This window comes from Ahaetulla prasina, chromosome 6 (genome assembly GCF_028640845.1).
Source record: "Ahaetulla prasina isolate Xishuangbanna chromosome 6, ASM2864084v1, whole genome shotgun sequence".
In the NCBI taxonomy this organism is placed as follows: Eukaryota; Metazoa; Chordata; class Lepidosauria; order Squamata; family Colubridae; genus Ahaetulla; species Ahaetulla prasina.
In genome coordinates this window covers 2,720,857-2,747,004 of record NC_080544.1, presented here as the reverse complement: position 1 = coordinate 2,747,004, position 26,148 = coordinate 2,720,857, and the positions used below count along the sequence as shown (strand labels likewise).

Sequence of the window (26,148 nt, the reverse complement as noted above, 5' to 3'; positions counted from 1 at the left end):
TGTTTGGGGGCACCCTTGGATCAATAAAGGGGAGTTAGGCCTGTTCTCTGGCTGTGTTGCTTTCAGGCTATGCCCTGGATCATCACATTAAGTTAGTAACAAGGTTAAGAAGTGAATTTGACTTCCCCATTGACTTTGCTTGCCAAAAGGGGATCACATGATCCCAAGACAATGCGTCCGTCATAAATATGAGTCAGTTGCCAGGCCTCTGAATTGTGATCACATGACCATGGGGATGCTGCCACAGTTGTAAGTGTAGAAAACTATCATAAGTCACTTTTTTCAGTAATTTTGAACTACTGTAGATTCAGTTTTGCATAGCTTCCATTCTTGGCCACAGGCAAATTAATTGTGTCAAAAATGGCTTATTTCTTAATGTATATTTGCGAAAGCCCTGTTTTTATCCATCCTTGCTTTTTTTTTTTAAGTATTACTAGAAATAAATTGGAACCAGGCCCTGAAAAGGAATTATCTTTTAAAAAACATTTTCCATTCATCAGGTGAGTTTAATCCCACGGTTTTTCAGCACATGAATTTTGGAAATAATCACTCCAAGTACATTTAATACAGGATGTTTAGAAAAAATTCGGGCTCAGGAAGGTCAACAAAGTGAAATATTTCTGACAAGGGTCATCTTTAAACGATACGTTTTAGGATTGTCTCTTTGGGTTGATCGCCATTGCAGATCATTCAAGAGGCTGGGAGAAATGCCTTGTTGCTCTCCTTGGGGTTCTAATCTTCCGGTGTGAATATAGACCAGGGGTGTCAAGACCTGGGGTCCAGATCCAGCCTGCAGGGTGCTTAGAACCGGCCCGCAGGGCTGCCCTAGAAACAGCAAAGGACCGGTCCATGACAGCAAAAGCAGAGCTTGGAATGGCCCTCCCAGGCTCTGTTTTCAGCCATGACGGCCTCCTGCTGCCCTCTGTCAGGAAAAACAGAGCTTGGGGGGGGGGGCCGCACAGATGGCCTCGAGCTTCCTTTTCACAGGCAGGAGGCTATTGTGGCTAAAAACGGAGCCTGGGAGGCAGTTTTCACTGGCAGGGTGCTTGGGCCACCACAGATGCCCTCTACACAAGTGACATCAAGCTGGCCACGCCCGCCCTGCCCACAGCCATCCCGTCCCCCAAGGTCAAACACAACCCTGATGTGGCCCTCAATGAAATCGAGTTTGACATCCCTAGATGATGCAGGAAGAAACAAGCTGCATCCGTTAAACTAATTAGTTTCTTTGGACAATATGAGGAACAAAGTTGGTGTCAAGGTTCCAGAAAAACCTCTTCTGCATCAAAAAAACTCAGAAGCCATTGTTTTCCAGAGTTCTTTACTAGCATGAGGAAACTGGCACACGATGAGTGAAATTCCAAAACTGAATTTCCGGATTCTTTTCCCAGTTATACAAACCCCAAGAGTCCCACCCCCCTGACCCCTTTGGTGGTCACATGGTCCCACGTTCTCCCAGTTCATTCGAATATCTTCTTGCCACTCTTCCTGCAGATGTGAACACCATCCGACCTTGACCGCTTGAAGAATGTTACCATACCCCTCAGCCCCCCTTCCTCCCCTCAGGGGAAAAATGTGGCAGCGTCTGGAACCCTAAAGTCTAATATGGTTTCCAGGCCTGACAGTTGGGTTTTTCCATGAATGGGTTCCAGAAGCATTGCTCTCTCTTCTTAGCTATAGCCTGGCTCTGCAAATGTGGGTGTTGGAATCGGACATGACATTTTATTTATAAAATTTATTTGCTGCCCATCTCATATCCAACAACTCTGGGGCAGCTGACAACACAAAAAAGTTGAGGACGACAAAAGAAAAAAAATATCACAAGCACTAAGTTTCTAAATCTCCAGGTAGACCATAGATCGGGGGTGTCAAACTTGCGGCCCACGGGCCGGATGCATCATACGTTGGCCATGCCCACACCTGGTTTAGCAAAGGGGGGAAAAGTCACGTGACAACAACGTGATGCCAAGAGTTTGACACCCCTGCTATAGGTGATGCAGGAAGAAACAAGCCACACCCATTATACAAAGTAGTTTGTTTGGATAAAGTTGGCTTTTTCCATGGATGGGTACTAGAAGCATTACTCTCTCTTCCTATTCATAGCCTGACTCTGCAAATTGTGGGTGTGGGGATCAGACTTGAGATTTTTATTTATAAAACTTATTTGCCACCCATCTCATATCCAACAATTCTGGGGGGGTGGGGGCTGACAACACAAGAACGTTGAGGACAACAAAGGAAAAAAATGTCACAGGCATCTGCATCATGACCAGTTGAAGAAACAGATTGTCTTCTGCAACTCTACCTCACTTGAGCTGTGGCTAAGCAGCTACTGAAGTTCTTCTAGAACAGGGGTCCCCAACCTTAGCGACTTTAAGCCTGGTGGACTTCAACTCTCAGAATTCCCCAGCCACCTTTGCTTTGCTGGCTGGGTATTTGGATATTTGGGTATCTGGCTATGCTGGCTGGGGTATTCTGGGAGTTGTAGTCCACCAGGCTTAAAGTTGCCAAGGTTGGAGAGCCCTGTTCTAGCAAGCATTGCTGAGCTAATGTCCTAGCACAGAGGAAACAGGTCGTTCATTGAAATATCAAACTGACTGCGCTCACAGGAAGACCCCTGACATCACCAATATCTCCCTCCTCAGGTTTTCAGTAAGAGGAATCCTGCCATGCTAAGCCCAACTGTGTTCTGTCTCACAGCAGCCCCTTGCACCAGTTCAAACCACATCAAGTCTCCCTTCTCCAGCTCCACCAGGGCGAAGACCGTTGTATAACCACCGCTGGATTTCCTCTTCTTGTTGTTTATTAGAGTCATTCTGTGGCCATTGCTGAAAACTAGTTGTCCCAAAGCAGGCCCTGGGGGAAACTCAGCACCAACCGCCACCATGTAAACTCCGTTATGAGAGGCCTTGAAGTAGCCGTGTTCATGAGAGTAACCTCCTCCATAGTTAAGGTAGGTGCGGTTGAAGACAGAGGGCTCCCCTTTATCTTCAGCATATTGCACATAAAAAGCCACCGCTGAGTCTGGAGGTAAGAAAAAGGGAAAAAATTATGGGATGCTAACAGAATTCCATGTAACTGTAGCACTTATGAAGTAACCGTAGACATTCTAGTGCAGAGGTCTCCAACCTTGGCAACTTTAAGACTTGTGGACTTCAACTTTGCTGGCTGAGGAATTCTGGGAGTTGAAGTCCACAAGTCTTAAAGTTGCCAAGATTGGAGACCCCTGTTCTAGTGAGATTCTTCTAAACCAGCTTGGAAATGAATATTAAGACATGTAGCAGAGGGCAACATACAGTAGTGGCCAAAATTGTGGAAACCTTTTGGGAAAAGTGTATTTTCTAAAACTTGCTAATAACACCACTTTATTTTTTTGGGAGTAGTACCATAAAATTATATATCAATGGAAAGATAATTTAATCAAGAATTGTAATGCAATAACTTTTATGAAAGATTTGCTATTAGAATAGCAGTTACAGTATAAAGAAGAAAAGGGAAACACGTGGAAAAAATGGGATATACAAAAATTATCACCATGTCAGTTAATACTTAGTTGAGTAACCTTTAGCATGAATTACAGCCTTACAATGTCTTCCCATGGAGTGAACCAAGTCTTTTAGTTCTGTAGCTGTTATAATGTTAAACCAAGATTGAAGGATGGCTTCTATTAACTGGGTTTTATTGTAGATCGCTTCTGACTAACAAGTTTCTTTAGTTGGCTCCATAGATTTTCAATGGGGTTAAGATCTGGGCTATTCCCAGGCCATTCCAGCAGTTGAATATGATTATCTTGAAACTCCCCCAAAAAAGTGGTGTTATTAGCCATCAAACCTCAAAAATACACTTTTCCCAAAAGGTTTCCACAATTTTGGCCACTACTGTACAAGATAAATCTTACTCCCAAATTTTTCTCTGATCCAGATTGTGATTCCCAGTTTTCTCCAGTCATCGACGCTGTCTCCATCTCCCTCTTTCATCCTTGCTACCTCCTCAAATATATTCTATATCTTAACTTAATGGTGATGTCAAGAACTGCACTGCCACAAGGAGTTCTAACTTCTCGCCATACCATCGGCAGGCCCCACAGCTTCATTAACTTTCTCCCGGTGATTCTGCTTAATACAATAATTCTTCATCTTTTATGTGTTTGCCCCAGAGGCGGGTTTCAGCAGGTTCTGACCAGTTCTGGAGAACCGGTAGCAGAAATTTTGAGTAGTTCTGAGAACCGGTAATAAAAATTCTGACTGGCCCCGCCCCCATCTATTCTCTGCCTCCCAAATCCCAGCTGATTGGGAGGAAATGGGAATTTTGCAGTAACTTTCCCCTGAATTGGGGAGGGAATGGAGATTTTACAGTATCCTTCCCCTTCCACGCCCACCAAGCCACACTCACAGAACCAGTAGTAAAAAAATTTGAAACCCACCATTGGTTTGCCCTTAATGCTCCCCTATAATAAAGAGATGAAAAATAAGGAATCTGTGCAGGCTTGAGCCATCAAGGGGTTTGACATGGATATAAGTGAAGACTGGTGGTTTTCTCCAACATTATGTTTCTCCAACAATACAAGCACCACCCATTAAACAAAGTAGTTTGTTTGGACAATATGATGCACAAAGCACAAGTGTTGGTGCTCAGCGTATGGATAAACAACTCGCAGCACCTTCTCTGGATCTGTAGAGGTGGAGTTATTCATAAGAAGATCAACCATGTCCAAATAGGACTTTTTTTTTCTTATCCAAAAGTTGAAAAAAGGCTATTTCCCTTCCTCATTCTATCAAGGAGAAAAACAAAGGTCTCTAGGAAACAGACAAAACACAGCCTACTTCTGGGATTAGACACACAACTCAACCGCCAAAGCGAAGCACGAGAAGTCTTGAAAACCTCCCACCCAACAATATCTCAGTGAAGGAGGTAGACACCAGAAGGTGGCATCTGCTCTGCATCTCAACAAAGGGTCCTGCAATGCCATGTGGGAAGCAGTTCAGCTTGGAAAGAGGAAGATGGCCAGGAGATGTCGCTGCTACAAAGCAAATTAACTTCACCAGAAAAGAAAAATACTTGAATACTCAGACCTTAATCAGGCAGCTTCCTGAAAGTCCCTTTAAGCTGTTGCCATCTTATTGAGAAGCTTTTTTGATAAACTGGGTGGTTATTTTCCTAAGTTTTTTAAAAACTCTGGGTCATTACCTCTCCATATTTAATAGAGAGAGATATTGGAAGCTAATCAAAGGCAGAGGGTACATTTTTCACTCTGAATCTCTGGTACAACATGCTTTTGTATATAATATAGTGATGTTTGTTTTTTTTCATCCCAGCAGAGCAAAGTGCATTTGTAGATTATATTCATAGCCTCATGTTCTCTTTGTATTTGATTATATAGAACTTGATCGTTCTATTCTACCACCCCAAACAGACATTGAAACTGAAAATGTGCATTAGTGGTAAATAGATCCAGGTCTTTGACAAAATTTTCTTTTTTAACCGAATCATTTCTTTGGCATTTCCCTTCTGAGATGCACTACAGCTAGTCCTCAATTTACAATCACAGCTGGGGGCTGGAACTTCCCTCACTGAACAAGTCACTAAGTGAATTCAGCCTGATTTTAAAACCTCTTTTTCCCTGCAAAACACTGTGGTCGTTAAATAAATCGTGGGTCATTATCTGGTTTTCCCCACTGACTTAGCTACTTAAATGCACTAATGCAATTACCTAGTTTGGGTAATGAAACATCTGTAAGAAAACAAACTAAAGTCAAAAAGCACCAAGAGCAACCACAGTTCAACCCTGAGCTACAAATATCCTCTTCTGTTGGTATCATCCAACTTGTCTGGCCATCCAGCTCAGTGTTTCCTGATCTTGAGAAAATCCAGCGTGCAAGTCCACTCCCAACATTCACAGCAGGGGTGAAATGCTCCCTGTTCAGACCGGATCGGCTATTCGCCCAAAAAGGTAATTAAAAAATGCTTTTAAAAAAGAGGCTCCGACGATTGCACACCACAGCTGATTACAACCACCCCCGCATGTGCTGTTCTACTTACTTTCCTTCCCATGCCTCCTTTTAGTGTGCACTGCACATGCACGCGTGCACTTCGCATTTGGTGTGTGGTGTGTACTGGCACGCAAGAGTGCATGCGCAGCCACCGAACCGGTAGTTAACCAGTTCAGATTTCACCACTGTACCACAGCCCTTGGCCCACACATCTGGTGTCCCCCCAAGGTTGAGAAACACAAAATTGAAATTTCAATGCAACCTGCTGAAATTTGCAGAGGACATCTAAGGTATCTGAATTTCCCCAACATTCTGGATCTTTTCCATCCAGAATCAAAAACTGAAAACCCACCTCCCTCCATCAGTAGTCAACTCGTAAAGCATTCCTGGTCTGCTCTTGAGTTGACATGGGCAGGAAAGGGGGGAGGAGGACTGATGGAGCAGGTTTTGTGGGGGGTTTTGCATTTATATCCCGCCCTTCTTGTTCTACCCTCAGGTGCTTTGGAGAACAGCCCGACTCCCTCTTCTTTATGATAACCTTTCAAATATTGGAGCACTGCTTTCTGTCACCCCTAGTCCTTCTTTTCTCTAGACTAGTCATACCAAATTTCTGAAACTGTTCTTCATATGTTTTAGCCTCCAGCCTCCTAATCATCTTTGTTGCTCTTTTCTGCACTCTTTCCAGAGTCTCAACATCTGTTTTATAATATGGTGACCGAAACTGGATTCAGTATTGTAAGTGTGGTCTTACCAAGGCTTTACAATGCAGTACTAATTCTTCATGGGATCTTGAGTCTATCCTCTGTTTATGCAGCCCAGGATTACATTGCCTTTTTTGGCGGCTGCCACACACTGCTGTCTCTTATTTAAGTGATTGTCCACCAGGACTCCAAGATCCCACTCACAATTACTGCTATTAAGCCATGTTTCACTTAATCTGTACCTGAATATTTGGTTTTTCTTGCCTAAGTGTAAAACCTTACTTTTCTCTACATTGACTTTCATTTTGTTAGATAGCGCCCAATGTTCAAGTCTGTCAAGATCTTTCTGTAACTTGAGCCTATCTTCTGGAGTGTTATATAATGTTATATAATATAGTGATGTTTTTTTTTCATCCCAGCAGAGCAAAGTGCATTTGTAGATTATATTCATAGCCTCATGTTCTCTTTGTATTTGATTATATAGAACTTGATCAGACATTGAAACTGAAAATGTGCATTAGTGGTAAATAGATCCAGGTCTTTGACAAAATTTTCTTTTTTAACCGAATCATTTCTTTGGCATTTCCCTTCTGAGATGCACTACAGCTAGTCCTCAATTTACAATCACAGCTGGGGGCTGGAACTTCCCTCACTGAACAAGTCACTAAGTGAATTCAGCCTGATTTTAAAACCTCTTTTTTCCCTGCAAAACACTGTGGTCGTTAAATAAATCGTGGGTCATTATCTGGTTTTCCCCACTGACTTAGCTACTTAAATGCACTAATGCGATTACCTAGTTTGGGTAATGAAACATCTGTAAGAAAACAAACTAAAGTCAAAAAGCACCAAGAGCAACCACAGTTCAACCCTGAGCTACAAATATCCTCTTCTGTTGGTATCATCCAACTTGTCTGGCCATCCAGCTCAGTGTTTCCTGATCTTGAGAAAATCCAGCGTGCAAGTCCACTCCCAACATTCACAGCAGGGGTGAAATGCTCCCTGTTCAGACCGGATCGGCTATTCGCCCAAAAAGGTAATTAAAAAATGCTTTTAAAAAAGAGGCTCCGACGATTGCACACCACAGCTGATTACAACCACCCCCGCATGTGCTGTTCTACTTACTTTCCTTCCCATGCCTCCTTTTAGTGTGCACTGCACATGCACGCGTGCACTTCGCATTTGGTGTGTGGTGTGTACTGGCACGCAAGAGTGCATGCGCAGCCACCGAACCGGTAGTTAACCAGTTCAGATTTCACCACTGTACCACAGCCCTTGGCCCACACATCTGGTGTCCCCCCAAGGTTGAGAAACACAAAATTGAAATTTCAATGCAACCTGCTGAAATTTGCAGAGGACATCTAAGGTATCTGAATTTCCCCAACATTCTGGATCTTTTCCATCCAGAATCAAAAACTGAAAACCCACCTCCCTCCATCAGTAGTCAACTCGTAAAGCATTCCTGGTCTGCTCTTGAGTTGACATGGGCAGGAAAGGGGGGAGGAGGACTGATGGAGCAGGTTTTGTGGGTTTTTTTGCATTTATATCCCGCCCTTCTCCGAAGACTCAGGGCGGCTTACACTGTGTTAAGCAATAGTCTTCATCCATTTGTATATTATATACAAAGTCAACTTATTGCCCCCAACAATCTGGGTCCTCATTTTACCTACCTTATAAAGGATGGAAGGCTGAGTCAACCTTGGGCCTGGTGGGACTTAAACCTGCAGTAATTGCAAGCAGCTGTGTTAATAACAGACTGTCTTAGCAGTCTGAGCCACCAGAGGCCCTGTTCAACAGCCGTGTTCAAAAGCACATTCCATGCATGCCTTCTTCAAGGTTGGATCTCAGATTACCGGAGCCGGCATGTGAGGCGTGGTTTCTACAGAGCAGGAAAGTGCCTTGTTGGAGAATGTGATTTATTTTTTTTATTTTTTTTTTTTTTTTATTGAAAGAGTTTTAAAAAAAACAAAAACATTTTCCCCCTTTTTTCCCCCTCCCTCCCAAAAAAAAAAAAAAACAAAACATCCCCCTCCCCACCCCGGCTTCCGGGTCAATCACAAGGTAAAGTCCAATCCAAATAACCACATCCAAAGCTTTTCGTCTCCCAACCCCCTCCCCATTACATAAAATAACTTTCTAATTATTCAAAGGCAATCTGATATTTCTTAATCTGATATCTGTTTTGTAGATAATCAATCCATTTTTCCATTCAATTAAATATCTTTCCTGCGTATTGTCTTTTAAAAGCGCTGAGATTTTAGCCATCTCAGCCAAATTAATAACTTTCAATATCCATTCTTCTATTGTAGGTATCTCTTCTTTCTTCCAGTATTGTCCAATCAACAGTCTTGCTGCTGTTATTAAGTTCAAAATCAATTTAGTCTCAATCCCTGTACAATCCATTATAATTCCCAAAAGGAAAAATTGTGGCAGGAACTTTATCTTCTTCTTCAGTACATTTTGAATAATCCACCAAATTCTTATCCAAAAGACCTTAATTTTCTTGCAAGTCCACCAAATATGAAAATATGTAGCATCATCACAATCACACCTCCAACATTTCGCTTGGATATTAGGATACATACATGATAATTTTTTGGGATCTAAATGCCATCTATAAAACATCTTATAAAAATTTTCCTTAAATTCTGTGCTTGTGTAAACTTAACATTTCTAACCCAAATTTTCTCCCATGTTTCCAACATTATTGGTTCCTGAATATTCTGTGCCCATTTTATCATACAATCCTTTACCAAATCCTTTTCCGAATCTATTTCAAGCAACACATTATACAATCTCTTTATATGCTCCTGGGTCTGATTTCTAATTTGCTTTATTAAATTTTCCTCCCTTTGCATTATACCAATTTTTGATCTTCTTTCCATCTAGCACTTATTTGCCCATATTGAAACCAAGTATAATTCCTCCCTTCTTCATTTAATACCTGTAATGATTTTAATTGCAATCTACCTCCTTCAGCATACAAAAGTTCTTTATATGTAATCATTTCCTGTTTCTGTTCTATATTTATATTCTCTATTGCATGTCTAGGGCTCGCCCATATAGGAATCTTATAATCTAATTTATAGGAATATTTATTCCAGACCATAAAGAGCACTTCTCAACACATGATTCTTAAAAGCCCTATCCACTTTTTTCCATAAAATAAGTACGCATGCCATCCATATAACAAGTCATAACCTTCTATATTCAAAATTCTTTCCTCTGTTAAGTTAAACCAGTCACTTATTACTGAAAGGGTTACTGCTTCATAATATAGTTTAAAATTAGGCATTCTTAAACCACCTCTTTCCCGTGAATCCTGTATTATTTTCATTTTAACCCTCGCCTTTTTACCCTGCCATATAAATTTATTAATCCCACTCTGCCAATCTTCCAAATTTTTATCCTTTTTAATTATAGGTATCATCTGGAACAGAAACAAAAATCTAGGTAACACATTCATTTTAATAGCCGCAATCCTTCCCAATAGGGATAACTGCAATTTCTTCCAGCCATTCATATCATTCTGAACTTTTTGCCATAGCAAGTCATAATTATTCTTATAAAGTTTCTTGTTCGATGAGCTAATATAGACCCTAAATATTTAACCTTTTTTACTACCTCAAATCCTGTCATTTCCTCTAGTTTTTGTTTCTGTTGTATAGACATATTTTTAATTATCACTTTTGTTTTTTTCTGATTTATTTTAAATCCTGATACCTTTCCATATTTATCAATTACTTCCAACAAAAATCTACTTGAATTTATAGGATTCATTAACGTAACCACTACATCATCTGCAAAAGCTCTAACTTTGTACTCATATTGTCTAATCTTAATTCCTCTATTTTCATTAATTCTCGTATTTTATCTAATAATGGTTCCAGAGTCAAAACAAACAATAATGGTGATAAGGGACATCCCTGTCTTGTTCCTTTCGCAATCTTAATAACTTCTGTCAAACTACCATTTACTATAATCTGTGCTGTTTGCTCTCCATAAATCGCTTTAATTATTCTAATAAAACAGTCTCCAAATTGCATTTTCTCTATTAATTTAAATAAAAAATCCCAATGCAATCGATCAAAGGCTTTCTCTGCATCCAAAAAAATAAGTGCCGCTGAAGTATTCTTCTTTTCCAAATATTCCAATATATTAATAATCTGTCTAACATTATTCCTCATCTGCCTCCCTTTTATAAAACCAGATTGATCAGTATGAATTCTTTGTTGTAAAACTAACATTAATCTATTTGCTATTATTTTACAAAATCTTATAATCATTATTTAAAAGTGAAATCGGCCTATAGTTACCAGGTTTAGAGCAGTCTTGCTCCTCTTTCGGTATCAGTGAAATAAAAGATGTTTTCCATGACGGGGTATTCCACTCCTAATTGTATCTGATTAAATAATTCTTTAAGTGGGCCTAATATTTCATCCTGTGTTTTTATAATAAGTTGCTGTAAGACCATCTGTACCAGGGTTTTCCCATTTTAATTGTTTAATTGCCTCCACTATTTCTCCAGTAGCTATCGGCCGGTTCAGCTCCTCCTCTGTTCTAATGTTAGAATATTCACCTTATAATCTTTCAAATAATCATAAATGTCCCTATCCAATATTTTGTCTTTTGCATATAGTGCAGTATAAAATTCTGAGAATGCCTTTTAATTTTATCCTGTTGATATATCTCTTTACCTTTATATTCTATTTTTTGTATGACACGTGCTTTCTGTTTCTTCCTTAAATTATATGCCAACCATCTCCCAGGTTTATTTGCATTACAAAAGGTATTATGTTTAGCATATTGTATATTCGTTGCCACCTGGTCTGCCATTAACATATTAAATTGACTCTGTAATATTTTTATAGCCTCTTTAAGTTTATGATCTTGTGGGTTTTGAATTAATAACTGTTGCTTCCTTTGAATTTCTTCTTCCAAATATCTACGCTGCCTTTGTTTATTATTCCTTTGCCTGTTGTCCAAATAAATCAATATCCTCTAATAAACGCTTTGCTCGCTTCCCACACAGTTCCTATAGGTGTCCCTTTGTACATATTAAAATCAAAAAATTCTTTTAACTGTTTCTTACAATAAGTTACATTATCCTCATATCTAAACAGATTTTCATTCAACCTCCATGTTCTACCACCTTTTTTCCCTTGTAATAATTCCATCCATACTGGGCTATGGTCAGTTAAACACCTCGAAAATATCTTCGTTTTCTTCACCCTAGAAAGCAAGTCATTAGAAATTAAAATAAAATCAATGCGTGAAAAAGATTGATGCCTATCAGAAAAAAAAGTAAAATCTCTCTCATCTGGATTCCGTAACCTCCATATATCTCTAAACTCAAAGTCTTCCATCATTTCAAAAAAAGATTTTGGTAATTTTGCATGTATAGGTATCTTCTTGGAGGAAGTTCTCTTTCTTGTATCAATTACTCCATTCCAGTCTCCTAATAAAATAAACGAACTATAATCCCAGAGGGTCAACCTCTCATGTAACATTTTGTAAAACTTTTCTTGTTGCTGATTAGGTGCATAAATACCTATCACCAAAGTTGATTTTGCATCTATCACCAGTTCAATAGCAATAAATCTTCCTTGAATATCTGCCTCAATTAGCTTAGCTGGTATATCCTTCCTGATATATACAACAATTCCATGCTTCTTTTCCAAAGCTGATGCAACAAAATGGTTACCCAATTTTGAATTAACTAAATATTTTTGGTCTGATAATTTTATATGTGTCTCTTGCAAACAAATCACATCATTTTTAATTGTTTCAAGTAGTGAAATATTTTCCTTCTTTTCTGAGCTGAATTCAAGCCATTAACATTCCATGACAAGATTCTATTTGCCATTACTGGCCTCCTGAAGCTTTGAAGCAGACAACGGAAGCTCCTCCTCCGGTATCTTCCGTCTAGCTCCTCCCACAGCTTCCATAATGGGATCCTGACTTTTACTTTGAGACTGTTGCTCTTCTTTACGCTTAAGGGCTCCTCTTGTCACCCTTTGCTCTTGTGGTTCCTCTAATACTGGCAGCAATAAAGGCTCTTGGGTCACCACGCCTTCTTGAGTCTCTTGAAGTTTTCTATCACTTCTATTTCGACTTTCAAAACTGTAGAAAGAAAATCCTTTGCCTTTAAAACCGTGTCAATTCTATATCTCCTTCCTTGATAGAATAGTGTCAGTCCAACTGGCACCTCCCATCTGAATTGAATCTGATGTTTTTTAAGTTCTTGTGTAAAAAAAGCAAATTGCTTCCTGTCTCTTAACATCTTTGAAGGAATCTCTTTCAACACCTTCAACTCCTGTTCTCCAATTTTTAAAGTTGTCTGATATGAAACTTGCAGAATTTGATTTCTCATAGTCCTTTTCACAAAATAAACCACAATGTCCCGAGGAAGCTTTCTCTGTCTTGCAATCCAAGAATTAACTCTATATATTTTATCAATTTGGTAAGCTACCTCTTGGGGTCCGCTTCAATAAATTCAGCCAATGCTTCTGATATAATTTTTCTTAAGTCTTCTCCACGCTCTTCTCGCATACCACAATTCTAAGAGCTCCTTCCATAAGTTTATATTGTAATATCACAACCTGATCTTCATTTTGATCCACTTTTTTCTGAACACCTTTCATTTCATCTTCTAAATACTTATTTGACTGAGAGATCTGTTGCATTTCCACTTCCAATCCTTCAATTTTTTACTCAGTCCTTGAACTGCCATAAGAATATCTTCTCTTATTTTTGCATTAAAATTCTCCATCATCTCTTTTGCCTATCTTCAGAAAGTTTTAATTGTTCTTTCAATATTTCCTCAAGACTTGGTTCAGATCCCTTCTTCCAGAAGGCTTTAAAGGTTTAGCTGCCATTCTGTCTTCAAAAGAATCAGGAATTCAAACTTAATAACTCTCCTTCCCTCCTTTCAGTATAAAAAACTCCGTTTGTAACAATCCACAAGTAACGCTGCTTCATCGTACTAAAAATTTTACTTTCACTTTTAGACGCCATTTTAAAGTCAATTAATCAAAGACAAAGAAAGGTTTCAAATTTCAAAAAGGGAGTCGGTACTTGCCGTACTGATTCTACATCAAAGTTCGAACGCTTGTGAAATTCCCGTCTGCTTGGAATATCAATCAATTTAATAAGTTCTCTAGAGCAGAAGCAACATTCCTCTCCTTTTCCCTGATAAAAACAGGGGCGTGCTGAAGTTGGAAGGAGTGGAATTCGGTGGGGTCATAAATCCAGGAAAATTCGCTCTTAAGAGCAAACCCCCTGTCAGACCTGCCACTCTTCCACAATTCTGATAATCTCTTTCACCCAGAGATTATGCTAAGCTCAGTGAACAGTGATTTATTTTCTGTTTCACTGACTTTTACAATCTTCTAACACGGAGTGCTCTGTTTGAGCACCCAGCAGGAGGGTGACGTCACTGGAGCCTCCGAGAATGTGATTTATAACACAGACTGAGAGGAGGGGCGGAAACAGAGTTGAGCAGTAAATTATGTGTGGCAGAGTTGAGTACACTAGGGAAGTTACTGACATGTTGCTCCTAATAAATAACTGGATTTCTTTTGAAACTTGGCTCGAGGCTCATGAGTTAATTAAGGCATCTTTCGGAACCCTGACATCAGTCTCTTCAGCAAAATTAACAGAATAACAGAGTTGAAAGGGTCCTTGGAGGTCTTCTAGTCCAACTTTCTGCTCAAGCAGGAGACCCTATACCATTTCAGACAAGTGACTATTCAGTCTCTTCTTAAAAGCCTCCAGGGATGGAGCACCCAGAACTTCTGAAGGCAAGCCCTTTCACTGATTATTTGTTCTGTCAGGAAATTTCTCCTTAGTTCTAGATTGACTCTCTCTTGGATTAGTTTCCATCCACTGTTTCTTGTCTTGTCTTCTGATGCTTTGGGAAATAAATTGACCCCCTCTTCTTTATGATAACCTTTCAAATATTGGAGCACTGCTATTCTGTCACCCCTAGTCCTTCTTTTCTCTAGACTAGTCATACCAAATTTCTGAAACTGTTCTTCATATGTTTTAGCCTCCAGCCTCCTAATCATCTTTGTTGCTCTTTTCTGCACTCTTTCCAGAGTCTCAACATCTGTTTTATAATATGGTGACCAAAACTGGATTCAGTATTGTAAGTGTGATCTTACCAAGGCTTTACAATGCAGTACTAATTCTTCATGGGATCTTGAGTCTATCCCTCTGTTAATGCAACCTAGGATTACATTGGCTTTTTTGGCTGCTGCCACACACTGCTGTCTCTTATTTAAGTGATTGTCCACCAGGACTCCAAGATCCCACTCACAGTTACTGCTATTAAGCCATGTTTCACTTAATCTGTACCTGAATATTTGGTTTTTCTTGCCTAAGTGTAAAACCTTACTTTTCTCTACATTGACTTTCATTTTGTTAGATAGGGCTATTCATCCCAGTCCAGGACAGTGAGAAGAGAATGAGAAGGAACCTGGCTGAGGAAAGAAGTGTTCAACGGTTCTAAGGATCAACCTGGATCTTGTAAGGTTATGCTTTCTTCATATCTACCACCCCTCTCTTATAATAGTTTTAAATAAAAGAACCCAACATCCAGATGTGTTCAGATATCAACCTATCATATGACAGTCCAGATGATACACAATTGTGGCTTATTTTTTATATATATAAGAGCAATTATTAATTCTAAGAATAAAATAACACCTAATCTGTTGAGGTCTCAATACCCACCCACAAATGCAGTGGGGACATTGGAGAAGAAGTTTAGGAAACCGTGATGAGAACATTTTTAAAAGTTGGAAGAAACCTACCTGCCTCCAGTGCCTCTGCATTTATCTTGTTTCTTCCATTCAAAATAACTTCCCTGTGTCCATGGACCTCTTTCTTGTCCCTCACGTTTTGCTGCTCTTGCTCCTTAAGTTGCTTCCTCGTTTTTCTGCTCATCAGCAACTGAAGCTTTGCTACATCCAGGCTTACATTTGAGGCAGCCAACTTCTTACTATTTCCAAACAATTTCTGAAAGATCGCTAGATGTTCTTCAAAGTTTTTTTGGGCTGATACAAGATCTTCCTTCACCTCCTTCACTGAAACGCTGAGGAGGTCCCCTAGGTTGGCCTCAGTCTGATTGCAGCAGGAATGTATATGATCCCATTGCAATTCAAATTTCTTCATCTCTTTGGTAAGGTGTCCAATTTCTTTTTTTAGGGTCGTAATATCATGGTATGCTGGATTATCTAAGGCATCCTCCATGACAGCTTCATGGTTTGGCTCCATATATTCTACTCTACCATGTTGGGGGTTGAGGTCTATTTGTTTCTCAGTATCAGGGTCTTTCAAAAATTTATGCTCATGTGGATTATTTTCATGATCTGCCTCCAAAAAGTCTATTCTCTTCTTAAAAGACTCTAGTGTCATACTCTGCTTCTTGAGATGGTCTGAAATTAATTTGATGTTCATCATTGGAAATTGATCTGTGGATGGAAGGACCTCTTCTTCAGATAGGTGTTCCAAAATTTCCTCTCCAAGCAGGATCTCAAGGGCCTTCTCGTGTCTCAATGCATCCACCAGCAATGAATTGAAAGAACTGTTGAGATATGTAACATGGTCATGCATCTTTTCATCGGCTTTTTTTAGCATATCAACCTCCTCAGAAAAAACTTCAGAATGGTTTTTTAAGAGAGACAGGCCATCTTGTAGCTTCCAGCTTTGTTCTTGCTGGAAATCCAAAGATTGATGGATAAGTGGGAAAGCAGCAGTGAGATCTTTTAAACGTGCCTCCAGATGCTTTAGATGTTCTCCATGCATCTGAGTGGTGTTCTTTAAGTCTTCCACATTAGTACTTGAAGGCTGGTCTTCACAACAGCATGTCTTCATGGACTTCTGTAGACGCCAATAGTTTTCTTGAATATCTGCCAGACTATTATTAAGAGCAAAAATCTTCCTTTCTACATCTTCTCTGTATTCATCGATCATGAGACTTCCTTCTATTAATCGTACTCGGAAGTCCTCTATGTCACGTTTTGAGCTGTCTTTTAACCTTGTGATGGAATCAGTTAGTTCTTCATAGTCTTTTTCAGACTCCTCATAAAGTGTCTTTAGCTCCCGAGCATGTTTTTCCAAGGTCTGATTAAAGCTCTGCATATCGATATCAGCAAACACCTCATTTTGATTGCCCAATTGCCTTGGGAACGTTGCAAAATTTCTGTTTAGCATCTCAAGCTCACCACGAAGCTTATTTTGCTCTTGTCTCATGTCAGCCAAACTGTTATTTAAAGCTAATAAAACAGACTGCTGCAGTTTGTGGTGTCTCTTGAGCTTCAGGTCCGTGTCTGCTTTGATCATCGTAAGATTGTAATGGATGGCAGCTTGTTGCAGGTAGTTGTGATGATCCATTTCTCGCTTCATCTGGTCAGCCCTCAGAACATTTGCTTGGACTTTGGATTCAAACTTTGTTCCTAGTTCTTGGAAATCTTTTCTGGGCACAGAACTTTCTTGGAATCGCTCTATGCTCTTCCGATTTGCTTCCACACTGTGGGAAAGGTTCTGCACAGCAAGGGACAGGTCCTGAAGACTTTTATTGAAACTGGCCCAGACAGGATTGAAATGCTCCTTTAAGAAATTGTTTATGTGGAGAAAGAGCATTTGCTGGACTTCTGAAACATATCACAAACCAAAAATACATTAGCATTTACTTCTATGCTTGATTGATTGCCTCAGACCAGGGGTAGGCTGCTGGGGGTTCTCAGGGGTTCGAGAGAACTCCTAGCTAAGATGCTATGCAGTTCAGAGAACCCCCAAATCCTATTCCTGTCTGGCCCCGCCCACCTCGCCCCGCCCCGACCAGGAGTCCCCACACGGCCCATTTTGGATGCAGGTAAGTGCAGGGTGTGTGTGGAGGCTTGGGGAGGGTGAAAAACAGGCCTACCGGAAGTTCGGGATGCCAGAAACGTGCCTATTTCTGGCCTCTGGAGCCTGGGGAGGTCGTTTTCACACACCCCCCCCCCGGAGGCTCAAGGAAAGCCTCCAGAGCCCAGGGAGGGCAAAAAGTTCCCACTCCCCGCCATGGTGCAGGAGGCCAACTAGGCCACACCCATCATGGCCACACCCACCCAGCAACTGGGCAGAGAACGCCTTGCTAAAATTTTTGAAGTCAACCCCTGCCTCAGACTGTTAAGAAATGAGGGGTCTTTGGTGCTTTCTGAGCTTGGTTCTTTTCTTCCAGATGTTTCATGACCATAGTACTGATGATGTTGCCTAGTTTGAGTAATGAAACATCTGCAGGAAACACCCAAGCTCAGAGAACACCAAGGATACCTCAGTTCTCCTCCTTCTCCTCTCCGCAAACCCCTCTCCCTTCTAGCAATGATGATGTTATCTAGTTTGGGTAATGAAACATCTGCAAGGAAACAACCAAGGCCAGAGAGCATAGAAGATCCCACAATTCGACCCTGAGCTACAAATATTCTCCTTTATCAGTACTATTGAGAAATACCTTTCTTACCTGACTGGTGCTGGTCTGTGCCTCCATTTCTGTTGGTGCTATTGTGATGAAGAACTTTCTGTAAGATTCCCAAATTGTTTGCCGTCTGGTGAATGTCATTCTGCAGGTCTTCTAGCAGTGCTTCATGACTTTGATGGGCTTCTACAACATCTCCTGAATCCGGCAAAGACGACATTATTTTGCAGAGAAGCAAGACAAGGTAAAAACACATATATCGTATTTTTCGGTGTACAAGACACACCTTTTCCCCCCAAAAAAGTGGGTTGAAACGTCTGTGCGTCTTATACAGTGAATGTTGCCAAAGCTTCGCCCACCTGCCAATCCACACCCTTTGGCCTCTGCCTCTCAGCAATTTACCTCCTTGCAGCAAACAGCAAACAGACTGGTGTGCTTCAGCACAGCCTGGTTTAGCACAAGCAGCTGATTGATAGTTAGATCAGCCTCCCGGAATACCACCTATCAGCTGTTCCGGGCTGCAGGGATTGCCATCACCCATCACCGCTGTCCCGTCCATTGCTGCTGCCACCTATCACCACCTCCGCATGCCCCATTTTTGGCCTCTGCACGTCCTGCATTTGGCCTGTTCCAGGCAGTGAGGATAGGCAGCGGGGGCAGCAATGAGCCAAAAATGGTGAAGGCCAAAAAATGGGGCATGCAAAGGCCAAAAACTAGATGTGCGGAGGCAGTGATAGGTGGCAGCAGCGATGGGTGGTGGCAGGTGTGCTAAATCAGGCTGTGCTGAAGCTGACCAGGCTGTTTGCTGTTTGCTGCAAGGAGGTAAATTGCTGGGAGGCAGAGGCAGATTTCCCCCCCCTTGTTTTCCTTCCCAAAAATTAGGTGCGTTTTATACTTCGGAGTGTCTTATAGTCCAAAAAATACGGTAAATATAATTTAGCATGGAAGGTGAACCTCCAGATTTAAAAAAAACCATGTACACATGTTGCTAATAGAAAGAAGGAAGAAGAATACTGATTTTTCTTGCAGTAAATGGAATTTCAAAAGAGCAAGGAATGTAGCTTAGTTGTCAATCAATATGGAACACATTTAAGAAATACATTTTCAAATCAGCAATATAATTTATGTAGGCTTCAGATCACTTTAAAGTCCTTGTTTGTATCATCTGTGTGTACAATACCCTTGAACAAAAGTGTACACTCCAAAACACACTATTATGATTTATTTTTTTAAAAATCATTGGCACATGGAATGCCTTCATCTCTATCTTGTTTATTTTTTCTTACTGCCTTTCTCTTCCGTTGTTCTTATTTTGCTAATGCCCAGAGGTGAGCAGTTAAAAGAGATAAACATGTTTGTAATTTTCAGGCATGGTTTTAATGGGCAATTAAGGACTCTGTAGATACTGTTGGCTTAAAAAGCTGGAGGTAGCAGAAGGAGAAGACTGTTCAAAGTCTAACACAAAAGTGTCCAACTCAATTTCATTGAAGGCCGCATCAGGGTTGTGTTTGACCTTTGGGGGCCAGGCTGGGTGTAGCCAGGGTGGACGTGCCCAGCTCGATGTAGCACATGTCGGGGGCGTCTGTGGTAGCCCAAGCGCTCTGCCAGCGAAAAAAGAGCTCAGGAGCCCGTTTTCGCTGGCAGAAGCACCACGGGCCAGTCCCAGTGGTGGGCCGCTGCCAGTGTGGACTGGTTCGGGCGAACCGGTAGTTGCGACCTGCGGATGGGCCCACCCCCACCCACCCACATGGCTGCAATCCTGTTCTATATCGCTGTATCGTTCGATGCTGCACGCACGTGTGGATGGCACACACAAGCAAATTCCTGTGTTTTGTGACACATGCATTCATATTTCCAGTGCTGGGCAAACTGGTTGTTATGGTATGTGATGCCCACCTCCAGCCAGTCCTTTGCTATTTCCAGGGCATCCCCGCAGGACAGATCTAAGCACCCCGTGGGCCGGATCCAGCCCCCGGGCCTTGAGTTTGACACCCCTGGTCTAACATATCTGAAAAACAGCAGGTGGTATGAATGAAGAAGCTTCAGAAATAGACTCCGTGCATACAATGAAGATGGGAAGTACAACTATGGACTTAATCACTAGCAGCTTCACAGATACATTCTTCCATAAAGGATGAGTTGAAACCTACTGTGGTTTGAGAATGCTTCTTCCCAATGTTCAGGCTGACTGGTACTCACTGGATTCTGAGCTGGATCTGCAAATCAATTCCATAAGACATTTATTTTCCCTTTCCCCCCAATTTATCACACAAAAAAAACCCCACAATTATTAAAGGACATTTTTTATTTGTGTGTCATCCCAGAGATCAGCCTGTTTCCTAATACTAATATGTCCATTGATGCAATAGTGTTAAGAGAACACCTAGTTGCAATTCAGAAAATTCAGGTTTTTCTGCTCCTTAAAAATAGTTCTCTTGTATTTTTGACCATCCTTACTTATTAGGAAGGTCAGGATCTTCATATTATAAGGGGACAAGAAAGTCTTCGAGACGGAGATAAAAATTCGGAAGAATTTGATAGGAAGATAGATAGGAAGGAAGGACCTTTGTGGCTTTGCAATCTTCTCTGCTCTTCTGCTACTTATGACCAAGGATGGGATTGAAAAATTTTAGCCACCAGTTCTCTGCTGGGTGGGCATAGCCATGGGGGCAGGGCCTAGTCGGCTTCCTGCACCATGGCGGTGTGTGTGTGTGTGTGTGTGTGTGTGTGTGTGTGTGGCGTTTTTGTGCTCCCCAGGCTCCGGAGGCTTTTCTCAAACCTCCAGGAGTGCGAAAACAGCCTCCCCAGGCCTCCGGAGGCCCTCCAGAGGCTGGAAATAGGCTCATTTCTGAATGTCCAGTACTTCCAGTAGGGCTGTTTTTTGCCCTCCCCAAGCCTTCGTGCAGGCACTGCACTTACCTGACATCCAAAACAGGCCGTGTGGAGACTCCTGGGAGGGGCAGGGTGGGCGGGGTCAGCCAGTCCTTGCAACTATCATTTCGGCAAACCAGATTAAAATTAACATCCGGTTTGCCCGAACCAGTCTGAACTGGCTGAATCCCAACCCTGCTTATGACCCAGCAGAGACCTTTCTCAATAGTCCCTTTTGGTTTCTCAACCTTCCAGATAATTGGACCTGACTGGCCAATCTGGTTGATTTCACCAATCTGGTGGATTAGTTGATAACACAGACTGCACCCAACTACGGAAGGCTACTTATATTCTTACCATATTGTTCACAATCCTTGCCTACATAACCTGGGCAGCACTTCCACTCTAAAAAGCTTATGACTTTCTCTTTTATCCTGTAGACTGGCTTCAATGCTGTTCTGTACCTAGAAGAAGAAGAAGAAGAAAGGAAAGATTGATAGATTAGAAGTAAGCCTCATCTCATACCCTGATAAAGGACTGTAGCAATTAGGGGTCCTATCAGAAGTTTTGGCTAGGGAAAAGCTATCTGCAGAAATCCAAGTGCCACTATGATATTTTTTTTCCTCCCTCTGCTTCTTTGCTGCTATCTAGTCTTCATCTGTAGGTGCTTCATTTGCTTCATTTGTAGGTGCCAACCCAGTTGCTGAAAGACACAGGGTTCTTTAACCATCAATCTGGTTCTGCAAAAGGCCATTCTCTGCTTGGAGAGCTTTTGGAGACACAGCCTCTCTGGGCACCATCTTTTCCTTTCTCTGCAAAATTATCCACTTGAAGCTTAAATATGCCCAAAAGCAAAGGTGTCAAACTCAAGGCCCAGGGGCCAGATCTGGCTTGTGGGGTGCTTAGACCTGGCCCATGGGCCACCCTGGAAATAACGGAGGACTGGCCCGCGGTGCTTCTGCTAGGAAAAATAGGCTCCTGAGCTCCGTTTTTGGCTGCGACAGCCTCCTGCAACCCTCTGCCAGTGAAAACAGAGCTTGGGAGGGCCACGTGCTCTGTTTTCACTGGCAGAGGGTTACAGGAGGCCGTGGCAGCCGAAAACAGGAGCCATTTTCCCTGGCAGAGCTCTCGAGCCGCCCCAGGCATCTGTGACATGAGTGACATCAAGCTGGCCTATCCACCCTGCCTATGCCCACCCCAGCCCCCCAAGGTCAAACACAACCCTGATGTGGTCCTCAATGAAATCGAGTTTGACACCCCTGCCCTAAAGAAAGTTTAGAACTGCCTGCCATCAAGACCATTGATTTTAACCAATCCTAGGATGCCTTTAAAGAGAGGAGCATTCCTCATTTGGGACAATAAATGTTCGTGGCCATAAACGAGAGACAAGACTAAGATGTGGTCTCTGGATTTCTGGGAAATTCTTTTAATTTCTCCTCTGAAATTCTTCTCTGAACATTTGCCAATGAATCTCATTCCATGCAGCAGCATGGAAACTGCTGCTGCAACTGAAGATCTATGTCTCAGCATGGCTGGAGGGTCCATTTCTGGTGAAATGCTAATGAATCAAATTGAGATCATTTGCATAGGGAAAATTGTCAGTAATGAACTCATCAAATTTGATTTTCTTGGTAAATTTTCTCATGAGTTTCTATTCGGGTTCAGCTGGGTTCTACAGTGGAGCTGATCTGATAAGGCGTGATTCAGATATTTCCTCACTCATGAGAAACCTTCAAGCTACATTGGATAGTCTTTTTTGAGGTATCTATGACAATTTGCCATGGCCAACTTGCCACAGCCAACTCGCTGCAGGATAACTTGCCATGGTCATCTTGCCACAGGACAACTCACTGCAGAACAAGGATTATGCTAAGATCAAAGAAATGGAGGAACAGAATCATTAAAGAAAGGATGCAAAAGGAGGGACAGAATGAAATGTGAATGGCAAAAATTAAAATAATTTTTATTTATTTTAAATAATTAAATAGAATTGTTAAATTGTCCCGCATTGAGTTGTCCTGCGGTGAGTTGGCCATGGTGAGTTGGTCGTGGTGAGTTGGCCACGGTGAGTTGGCCATGATGAGTTGGCCATGGTGAGTTGGTCGTGGTGAGTTGGCCGAGATGAGTTGGCCGTGGTGAGTTGGCCATAGCGACTTGGCCGTGATGAGTTGGCCGTGGTGAGTTGGCCGTGGTGAGTTGGCCATGGTGAGTTGGCCATGGTGAGATGGCCATGGTGAGTTGGCTGTGGCAAGCTGTCCCATTCCCCTTTTTGAGGAGAGGAAGGAAGCTCTCTTCCATGTCAAGGGAGACACCTGACACTGGATCTCAACAGGCAACAGGCAAGGTTGCTTTAAATGCTGGGTTGACTCCCCCTTAAGAAGGAAAGATGGCACTACGTACATGATCTTCTGGCAGTCTGGAGTTCCATTCGGACATGGTTGTTGGGACCTGATTATGTATTTCTCTGTCCTGCAAACTGCAACATACGTGGCAGTCCGATATTGAACAGAGGAGCACCAGTTCCTAAGGGAAAAGAGAGAACAGATTGAATTTGCCAAGACAGATCTCGGAAATCACGAAGTCATTCATCCAAGCACATTAATAGAATAACAAGTTGGACGGGGAGGTCTTCTAGGCCAACCCCCTGTTCAAGCAGGAAACCCTATACCATTTCTGACAAATGGCTGTCCAAAATTTCTAAAAAAACCTCCAGTGTTGGAGCACCCACAACTTCTGAAGACAAGTTGTTCCGTTGATTAATTGTTCTGTCAGTAAATTTATCCTTATTTCTAGATTGCTTCTCTCCTTGATTGGTTTCCACCCATTGGTTCTTGTCCTGCCCTCAGAGGCTTTGGAGAATAGCCTGACTCCCTCTTCTTTGTGGCAGCCCAGAAAAAGAATTAATGACATTCTCTGTCCTTAAGGGGGAAAATTGTCATATTGCTGCTTTGGAAGACCATTCAAGACCTTCTTCTCTGCCTCTGGTGCAGTGGTACAAACCCAGTAGAAACTAAGGTCTCCAAGCACAGAGTCAACCAGATTAGGACTTTGTGCATCATCTCTCCTCAACCTGGTTTCCTCTACATGTTTGAACTAGTCACCTGATCAACCCCAATCAAATATCTCAAGACCTTCAAGATGGGAAAAGCCTTCAGAAGTTGTGGATGCTCCATCATTGAAGATTTTTAAGAGCTTGGACAACCATTTGTCTGGAATGGTATAGGACAGTGATGGCTAACCTTTTTGTTGTTGCATTCCAAAAGCTCATGCACAACTACGCATGCCTGTGCATACTGGCACCCATAAGGCAATGCATGCATGACACACCCACACACACCCTGCCCCTTACGTAGGTGCACCCCCAAACTTCCCCCATCCCCATGTATGCACGTGTGCCACACACCCGTGCCCTGTTTTGGGCCTAGCAGGCCTCCCTGCAGCCTCCTGGGACCAAAAATGGGCCATGGGGGGGCACGCCACACACCCCCACTCTCCCTCCTGCCCTCCACACATGTGTGCACAACCCCCCACCTCCCTGCACACATGTGTGTGTCTCCCACATGCACTGCACCCCCCGCGCATGCACGGCAGAGTCCCGAAATTTAGCTGGCCAGTGGGAGGTGCGTGTGCATGTGCGGTGGAGCTTAGCTGGGGTGACAGTTCACGTGCCCACAGAGAAAACTCTGCATGCCTCTGTGGCATGCATGCCATAGGTTCACCATCACGAGTGTAGGCTCTCCAAACTAGAGAAATTAAAATTGGATATAATTTGTTTGCAAGAAGTACCTATTAAAAAACAACATGAACAATTATTAATAAAGAAGCAATGCCTAACTTGAGATACCAAAGACTGAGCTCGTATGCAAAAATGAGACTTTCTGCATTTAACCATTTTTGGATAGTGGTGCTGGTGGTGGGTCTTTGAGTCAAACTTGGCTCCACGTGACTGCCTAAAGTAGTATCTGCAGCTTCCTTGGCAAGGTTTTCAAAAGTGGTTTGCGTTTGCCTGCTTCTTCCTAGGGCTGAGACAGAGTGATTGGCCCAAGATCACTTCATGCTTAGGCTTCATGCCTAAGATAGGACTAGACCTCATGGTTTCTAGCCTGGTACCTTCACCACTGCACAGAGTGGCTCTTTTAACTCCCAGCATTCTGATCTCCACCTCAGCTGATCCCACATGGAGTGGCTCAATCTATTGTGTTAGGATCTCTGTTCACCCAAAGCGTTGGTGTTTTGGAAAACATGAGAAGGCAGTTCCACCCAGAATTGTCCTGGATCAGTAACTGTGGCCAAGATGCCAAGAAAGCGGGGGCATTTTGTTCCCTGCTCATTGTGCTGATATAAATACTCTTTTCTCCTAAAAGGGCAGGTGAGCGAATCAAAACAGAAGTCCTCATACAAGCCTCCAGAGAGGAACTGGGAAAGGTCAGGGGCCCTTTACCCAGGCCTGCATCTGAGGACTTGCATGGACGTTGGGTGTGGGCCTCCTAAGAATAGAAAGGACTTCACCCTGCGAAGAATGGCCGGTGGAGTTTACTCTCGTGACGTGGGAGTTGAGGAACTGAGGTTCTGATAACCTCCTTACATGGGAAAGTTTCTGCTTTGGAGGTGGAGTGGACAAAACAACGGGAAGTGTGTAAGGCCCCTGAGGGGAAATGGACGTGGGGCAGAGTTGTGTTTGTGGCTATGTGGTAGAGACTGGAGCTTTGCAACTGAAGCTGGTAACTAACCCCAAACCAAGATACAATCTAAGGTGGCTTTTGCCATGAACCCTGTCCCTGAAATTTTTATTTATAATGGATGTTTGAATGCATATATGTAAGAGGCATATACGTTGCAAATGTCTGGTGCCCTGGAACTGATCTTGAAAAAGCTAAGCGAATTGGAACTTGGTTAGCACTTGGATGGAAGATGGAGCCAGGGTTGTTAGCTAAACTGAGAAGTTTAAAAATGGTTACAGAACAAAGTAACAATACAACAAGTGCATCTACCAATTTGTTGTTGTTAGTTGCAAAGTCGTGTCAGACCCATCGCAACCCTATGGAGCATCTACCAATGGAAGAGGGTATTTGTACCCAGGGTTGAACTGTGGGGTTCTTTGTGTTCTCTGAGCTTGGTGGGTTTCTTG

At 42.2% G+C, this 26,148-nt stretch overlaps 1 protein-coding gene across 1 annotated transcript in view; it reads right to left on the bottom strand.

Moving 5' to 3' along the window:
* Positions 1 to 1,304: 1,304 nt before the first annotated feature.
* Positions 1,305 to 26,148, bottom strand: part of MMRN2 (multimerin 2) — a 39,164-nt gene continuing 14,320 nt past the window's right edge. The window contains exons 2-7 of the mRNA XM_058188429.1: positions 23,421 to 23,543; positions 21,378 to 21,484; positions 20,300 to 20,365; positions 18,195 to 18,347; positions 15,505 to 17,346; positions 1,305 to 3,024 (exon numbers count right to left, since the gene is read on the bottom strand). Of these exons, the coding sequence (XP_058044412.1) occupies positions 2,642 to 3,024; positions 15,505 to 17,346; positions 18,195 to 18,347; positions 20,300 to 20,365; positions 21,378 to 21,484; positions 23,421 to 23,543 (2,674 nt within the window). The 3' untranslated portion in view covers positions 1,305 to 2,641. The remainder of the gene's footprint in view (positions 3,025 to 15,504; positions 17,347 to 18,194; positions 18,348 to 20,299; positions 20,366 to 21,377; positions 21,485 to 23,420; positions 23,544 to 26,148) is intronic.